At 40.2% G+C, this 7,850-nt stretch overlaps 1 protein-coding gene across 1 annotated transcript; it reads right to left on the bottom strand.

The window, feature by feature from the left end:
- Nucleotides 1-3,034: 3,034 nt before the first annotated feature.
- LOC105032447 (chloride channel protein CLC-b-like) lies at nucleotides 3,035-7,577 on the bottom strand. The gene is made up of 6 exons (XM_073261382.1): nucleotides 7,148-7,577; nucleotides 6,848-7,046; nucleotides 6,544-6,723; nucleotides 5,274-5,806; nucleotides 3,926-5,075; nucleotides 3,035-3,423 (listed from the first exon to the last, which is right to left on the bottom strand). Exons 1-6 carry the CDS (start codon nucleotides 7,342-7,344, stop codon nucleotides 3,328-3,330), a joined length of 2,355 nt encoding a protein of 784 aa, XP_073117483.1. The 5' UTR covers nucleotides 7,345-7,577; the 3' UTR covers nucleotides 3,035-3,327.
- Between the last annotated feature and the right edge of the window lie 273 nt (nucleotides 7,578-7,850).

The raw sequence follows: 7,850 nt of genomic DNA, 5'->3' as shown, positions 1-7,850 counted from the left end.
CCGATGGAAAGACTGCCTCGCCAATCCAATTAAGTGTTGAGCTCTAATTTTTGGCATTCTTGACTGTAGTCTCCCCCTACTCGGCACGTCAATCTGTTGCGGCCAATCCTCTGTTGCGCTCGTCGCTGGTGAAGAGTACCTACAAAATGAAGTCCTCATAGATCGAAATTGTGTCTGACAGAGACCCTCCGATGCTTAAGTCAGAGAGGAGGTTGATGAATAGTAGATAAAGAGAATTTGAAATGGCAGAGTCTTTGCCCAGAATTGCCTTACCCGTGCTGTTTATTTACCTCCCTTTTATAGATGATTCTGATGTAACCATCGAGCACGTGATCCTGCTTTTTATGGCGCTAAATTATCGGATCATAATCATGGAGTTAATAGATTATTTATTTCCACTCATGATTGTAACACGTAGTCGATAACCGTTCATAACGGTTAGGATGTATTGGGAAGATAGGCCGACTATATGTCACTAATAGTGACAAATCGGTAGTCTTGGAGATCCGAATGAGCATTGATCGGTAACTCTGACTCTAATATGCCGATGATCTTCGGTCAGAAATTAACTGAGTTCTGTTGTTGGTTGATAATAGCCGACTGTCGGTCGGTCAGTCGATTGTGAGTTGGCGTAATGTGTTCATTCGGCCGATGTAGAGCCAGAATCGGAGGTCAATTGTATTGTCCCAATATCCAAAGTCATTCAAATTACATTAAATCAATAGCAACAATGGGCAGACTATCAAGAACTCCATGATGCAAAGACTATTCATGAAATTTTCTTTGTAAAAATTCCATCAGTTTGTGTTTATGTTGGGCAGAAGACATTTAAAAATTAAAACTGAACGCAGATGGAAAATAAGTGACACCAGCAAGCACTAGTAGTTGCCTCAATTTCACAACCCAAGCTTCCATAACAGTCCCTCACAACCATTCTTCCAGGACAGCAAGGTAAACAAGATGACAGCAAATCTATCATATGGAATGACAGGAACTAGTTCTATATTTGACACTTCCGCGATGGATATCTGCTACTTATAGCAGCACATACATCATGCATAGCTGCCTATCATTGCAAAGGAAGAAAATGAATATGGGAAGACACTCTTACCACAATAAGCCCTGATTACAGCAAATGATTAAGAGCAAATATCCACACAAACATCATATACTACAATTATGCTTTGACATAGATGGTAGTTGTTCCGTGTCTGGCTTGGCACTTCCTTGAAAAATGGGTCTTCAGAAAACCAAAATTGACAGTACCTCCATCAGTTAGGAAATTAAGAGAAGGTAGAAAACTCGTAGAATGTCTGCTAACCAGTATTATGAAAGATTTATCAAAATCAAGTACAATATGACATCCTTGTCCGTGGCAGCATCATAAAGTTTGTTTCCACGATGAATTTATGGTAAGGAAGTTGTGCTACTTAACTCAGGTCAATCTGATTGGAGTTGAATTCTAGGGGTTGGAGCGGGGTTTGGTGTCATTGCTCTGTTTTGGGTTTGGAGTAGGTCGCTGGAGATGAAAGAAAGGATGGGCATCTGAAGTGGCTGATTCACTGACTTTGAATTAAGGCTGCAAATCGACCAAGTTGTTCATAGTACAGGTGAGGTTCGGGTAGAATGAGCTTGTTTTATTAGAAAATGAGGCAAGCTCAAACTCAACTTAATAGTGCTAGAGTCAGAGAAAATCAAGTTGAATAAAAACGAAAAATGAGCAAGAAATATTGTAGATGTTGTGTAATTTGTAAACAAGGATCTCTAAAATTGATCTTCCAAACTTCTGCTTAGCAACTGGGAAGTTTGAGTTTTGGGCGGTGCAACTCCAAATACTTGGACTTAGGTAATTACTATGCGGATAGATAGATCTTGCTCCTTTCTTCTTGAAAAGGAAAAACATTTCCATACCTCAATTGATTATATTTTGATGGACTCTCTCTTGGTCAGATTGGGAATAAGGAAGAAATTCTATCAGCCTACTTGACTTCAGTCTCTTTAAAGAAAATTTAGCAAATAGAAATATTGGCAAAAATAGGTTCTAGATCCCCTTTTTTTCATTAATGAGTTGTAAAGCCTTTATTTATACCAGTGAAGTCTACTTTTGTACAATTAAGGTCCAATTCCATTTTTAATTAAATGATGTTATAATTTTTCCAAAATAAATATCTTCTCAGATTGGGAGATATGCCTAATTAAATTTTTTCATAAAAAGTTATTTTTTTCAGAGTTTAAAACTTAGAATGCAGCCTAGATTGCTTCGCATGCCACACTCCTATGGAGCAGCTCCACATTATAGAGCTAAAAAATGTACCTGAAGTTTTTATACGATGGATAAAGTTTGATGTGCGATTTGGCTTCTTGATGTAGTGGATCTCACTTATGAACTTTATACCATCCTCTCTGTTGTGATTAGGATAGTCCATATCAAGTATGGTGATCCTAATAGATCACTTATTTTTGTGCCGGATTTTGTAAAAGTAATACCATGCATGCTGTAGGTCCTTTCTTTTCATTTGTTTTTTATCTTTTGGCATCACATTCAGATAAATTATTATCTCATGATATGAAGGAATGCATCTTTTTTTCATATTTTCATTCCATCTAATATGTATACCTCAATACCTCATACTTTCATTCTTTTAGATCTTCTTTTTAATTTTAGAATTGTTCTTTGCAATAATTCTTCTGCACCTTATGGTGATTCATGACTATCAGGCCAATTATCATCAGCCAAACTTTCGAGACTTCAACATGGAAGATGACCATCATGATCGGTACCATGTGTCTAAGGCTGTATAATTATTCTGGTCTTGGTCAAATGTCTGAGTGAGATGTCCCAAGTTATTGTATCATTTGAATTCATGTCAGTTTTTACTGTCATCACATGCTTCACATGCCCCTATTCCATCATCTTATTGCACAGCGCATGCTGTGGATTCTTGCTATGCTATTCTCCTATGTGTACATCATAACATGGACCCAACACTGAACATACAGAACCAATGAAATAGTCTATGAACTAGTCACACTGACAACGAAAACAGCAAAATGAAGAGATTTTAGAATGGCAATCAGAACAACTAGTCTTGTACTCTATATTCAAACTGTTGTTTGATATCTTCTTGATAACATAATTTGGAATGAAAAGGACTGAGGTTTTGCAAGCTGTGGGTTACGTTTGAACATTCTTATCTCAACAAAAACAAAAAAGGAAAAACATTCTTATGAGATGAAAGAATAATAGTAGCAACAAAAATTTTAGAGAGTATAACGAATAATTGTGATTCCCTGCAAACTGAGTATTTTGACTAGGAATTGGTACTTTCACTTTTCTCCTTTTTTCTCCAAATGAGGGAAGGCACCCAAGATGTTGTGAGCTCTGAGATCCTGCCTGGTTAGAATGCCTACAACAGGCGATATCTACAGAATCAAAACCAAACAGCCAATTCAGTGAACAAATATTCCACAATATTTTTTGTTTACTTGTACTCTTATGTTGCTGTAAATCTAACATAGTTTGTGAAGATCAGTGGTGAAGTGCATCTTTGTCTTCTTGGAACAGTATGCTATTTGAGAACTTGGTGCTGATCTGCTACTTTTTTTTTTTGGACTTGGTAATTGATACAAACACATATTTTGAGCTTCTCATTTATATTCTATGAACCAGTTTATGGTCGAACATGTATATTATCATAAATTTGTATGTATGAATAAAATAATGTTAAATTATAGGGTGGATAATTATATCTTATAGAGAATTTTCTGTCTTAAATTTTTGTTAAAGGTTTTTCAGGGTGTGAATTAAACTGTCCTATAAGCTTTTAAATTTTTCTAGTCCTTTTGCAGTTTGTGGTTAGTATGGACTAAGCAAGAGTGCACCAAGCAAATTTAGATCATGGAGGAAAGGAGGAATTGAACTCACCCCTGCTCCTTGGTACTTGGGAACAATCAGCAAATGCCTCAGAGCAACTTGTCGAAACAGTACCATAGCCTTTGCAACTGACATTGTCTCCAACACTGTATATGGTGTTGCATTTGTGAAGGGGTGTAGATCAATGTACATATCCATCTCATCCTCTGTTAGCACTATCTCTTCTATTTTTGGCCCCTTTTTTTGTGCTAGATCCACTGATGTAAACTTTTCCCTCACTTCCCACTCTCCAGTTCTCCTCTCTTGCAGGAACCACTTTTTCCTCAGCACTGCAACGAGGTGTGACCTCAGGACCACACCATGCAATTCTGTTGCCCCTTCAGGCATCCCTACGGGTGATGGAACCCCTTGATCAACAACGGGGAAGCCATTGTGTTTGGTGGATTTCAATACCTCAACAACTCGAGCCACCTTCTCGATGCCTCGGAGGCTTACAACACCGGGCTTAGCTGCTGCAAGTTCTCCTACCGTAAGATTCCTCATCCATGGTTCAGGATTTGCTTCCAAGAATGGCAGTCCCTTGAGCTCAAGTATGATCTCATATATGCTTGGGTTAAAAGCGTCACCAACAGTCTTGGCAATTAGCAATACAAACATCATCATGGGTAGGAGGAGAAGGTTGTTTGTGAGCTCTAGGAAGATGACACAGATGGACACAGTCATTCTCATCGAGCCAGACATGAGAGCTGCTGCGCCCAACACGGCGTGGAGACCTTGATCAATGTAGGTATAAGATCCCATCACTAGGCCAAGCAGGCGACCGTAAGCAGAGCCCATGAGGATGATGGGGAGGAAGAGACCCGAGGGGACGGCAATGCCGAAGGTGAAGAGGCCCAGAATACAGTAGAGAGCAAAGAAGATGAGCAGAGAGATGGGGCGGAACTCGGTCGGGGTGCCCGTGGAGAATATGTTGCGCACTGCATCATCATTGGTGGCATGAAGGAGGCTTGCCAAGTCATTGTAATAGCCATTTGGGCAGTTGAACTGCTTGAAGTTGCCGCTTCGCCCTACGGTCGGGCAGGTGGCATCGAGGGTGGGATCGCATGGCGTGCATGGTGCAAGGAATGGAAGGAGGTATAGGCAGATGGAAGTGAAGAGAGAGACTCCCAGGCTGAGCAGCAGCTTGGCCATTCGGCCTTTCCTGCAATTCAAGAGCAAGTGCGGTAGAATCAGTAATAGCAGGCACTGCTCATCATGAAAGCATAGCAAGAAAATGTTCTGGACAAGCTTGGTAATATGGAAGATTTGTGGCATTAAGGTTTCAAAGTATGATGTCTTCATCTAGTAATGTAATGGATGATAACAGAAATGGTTGATCAGAAGACTGAGGTTGCCTTACTCATTAATCAGGTTATATAACCTAAGTATCTTGTGCAAAAGATGGTTGTATAGACTTCCAAGGACTCCTCCTATTATGCCGATCAATGCGACAGGAAGAAGATCACTTGCATGATAAGTCACAGAAACTGAGCTGACATCAAAGAGAATTAGTCCTCCTTTGCCAAACAAGCCACATTTTCCAGAGTCGCAATACTCCATGAATCCCCTCAGCACCACCACGACGACTGCGGTGCTGAAAAATGTTCTCCATAGAAGAGCACTCCTCCACCAGGATGCAACCTCTTCGAGAGAGAAGAGAACACCCCCAACTGGTGCTCTGAATGCAGCACAGACACCGGAAGATGCACCGCAGGTGATGAGGTCCCTGCGGTCCCTGTCGTTGTTGAAGTATTGAAGCCATCTCCACTTCAGCCAGTAGTTGTCGGATCCAACTTGGCCTAGCAAGGATGCGAGGCAGGCTCCGATGTGCACCAGTGGCCCTTCTTTTCCAAGATCTAGACCTGCAGATACGGCTCCAATGCTTCCAATGATCTGTAGAGGTAGAGAATGAGAAAAGGAATTACAAAAATCAGAAATGATTTTTCTGAATGGTTTGATGTTTTCGCTACATTGTTTGAGCTTAAGATGCATATGGAGCAAGCTTTGGAGGCTTGTACTGGGAGCTAGATTGTTCCAGTGAATACCTAAATTAAGACATCAATTATATCAACTGAATCGAATCAGATAGTTTAGTCCATGAAATATCATTGTTGTTTATAAATTCTCATAGGAAGCAGCTCTTGCATATCCACACTGATAGAATAATTTATCTGGAAAGATGATTCTTTGAACAAATTCTTTGTCTAAAGCAAATCTCTTGTTGAGTTGATCTCAAAAATTATGATTTGACTACAGAACTTCTTAATTGATTAAATGTATCAGAAGTCAAATAGTATCATTATGCTACTTTCTAACACTGAAACTTCTGTTTTCAGGAAAACAAGAAAGCGCGACAGTGATTGATAGTCCATTTTCACCGTGATATCAATGGAAAAAACGTGTATTTTGATGAAATGATTCACTGAGGAAAATAGTTCTATGAATAAATTTTTGTGGACAAATTCTTTTGGTGAGTTCATCTCTCACTCTCTCTGGAGAAAAGTAGTGTGTCTATCTGCTTTGTTTATCAGTAACCAAAATGATATTATCATATTGCTTAAAAAAAAAAACTCAGAACTATCTTTTCAGGTAAATTACAACAGATGAAGGTGATTCATGATTCACCTCACCTTGACGATCAACGTGGATGCACCAAACATATTGGGAGTATCAACTCCATTGAGGTAAGCTTTGATCTCTGGTACTCCTGGCCCTGCTGCAGTTGGAGCAAACACCACGCAGAGAGTTGCAGCCACTATGGTTAGAGCAAAATTTGCTCCTGTGAAGTAGGCAAAGCCAGTTACATACCTGCACCACCACCAAAAGAGACCCTTCCAATCTCAGGCTTAAAAATCCTCAATAAACAACTGCTTACAGTTCAGTTCTTGAGCAATCTAAAACTCACTGCATCAGAGGAGGAATGGGAACTCAACTTTTTTCATTCACAAGACGTGCCACGTGTAGCATCTTGATGCCAGCAATGTTTTCGATCGCCAGGTTGATGAGGGAAGCAACGACACCAGTCAGGAGCCCGACGAGAAACGCCAAGGTCCATTTCAAGAAGATGTACTGCAGTACCTGAACACTGGATCTGCTCCTCCAGTCATGCTTAAATAGATCATTCTCATTGATCCTGCACCGAAGCACAAACCATGACAAAGTAGAAAAGGGTAGTCAATTGGATCTTTCATTGTTAGACAGGGGAGAGTTCATAGATTGATGGCAAGGACATACTCATAGTCTAAGCTCTCAATATGGGAGATCTTTGCTCCAACCATGGCTAAATGATGGGTGGTGAGTGTTGGGGTTCTTTTGAGCAGTGGCTGATGCAGAGAGTGGCTTTCTGGATCTTGTTCATCTTCTTCTCCATCTACTTCCAAATCAGCTGCTGCTGTTGTTGGCTCTGGGATTAGCTTTGAGGTCTCTTCCATTAGCCCTGTGCCTGCTTCCAATGATATAGGATTCTCTGGTTTCTCTGGTACAAATCTGAAACTGGGCAATTTGGAAGGAAAACTGATTCTGAGAGTTCAACAGTCTAAATGATGCTTAAAGCCATCAACAGAAGATCTGAATGGCCCTAAGTCTTTTTATGGACTAGGTACTAATTACCCATGTGGAGGGTGAGAAGGCTTGGGGCCTCCCCTTTTTTATTTTTTTTGTCACTTTCCATGACTTTGTGCCAAGAGATAATGAGATGCAGATGTACATTTAAGGAATAAATATTTATCCCTGGCTCATTCACTACATAGAATTCAGCAATCACTGACAGGGAAAGACAGGATCTTCCAATGACTTGGGGGGATGGATTAATGAACAACTCTCCCAACTTGGATGCCTTAATAGACAGATGCTGTATAGTTTTTTTTCGGTAGCAGGATGCTGCTATAGTTTGACTGTAAATGTGTAACTGGTAGATTTTTTTTAGATGGGCAATGGT

This window comes from Elaeis guineensis, chromosome 1 (genome assembly GCF_000442705.2).
Source record: "Elaeis guineensis isolate ETL-2024a chromosome 1, EG11, whole genome shotgun sequence".
NCBI lineage: Eukaryota > Viridiplantae > Streptophyta > Magnoliopsida > Arecales > Arecaceae > Elaeis > Elaeis guineensis.
This window is presented reverse-complemented; position numbering and strand designations above follow the sequence as displayed.

Bases quoted from the DNA above. Each gene is read 5' to 3' on its own strand.
- LOC105032447 (XM_073261382.1), bottom strand. From the start codon at position 7,344: ATGGAAGAGACCTCAAAGCTAATCCCAGAGCCAACAACAGCAGCAGCT. The intron at 6,724-6,847 runs AGTTGAGTTCCC...TGGTGGTGGTGC, and splicing joins CACGTCTTGTGAATGAAAAA to AGGTATGTAACTGGCTTTGC. The intron at 5,076-5,273 runs GTAAGGCAACCT...CTTGAATTGCAG, and splicing joins TTATATAACCTGATTAATGA to GAAAGGCCGAATGGCCAAGC.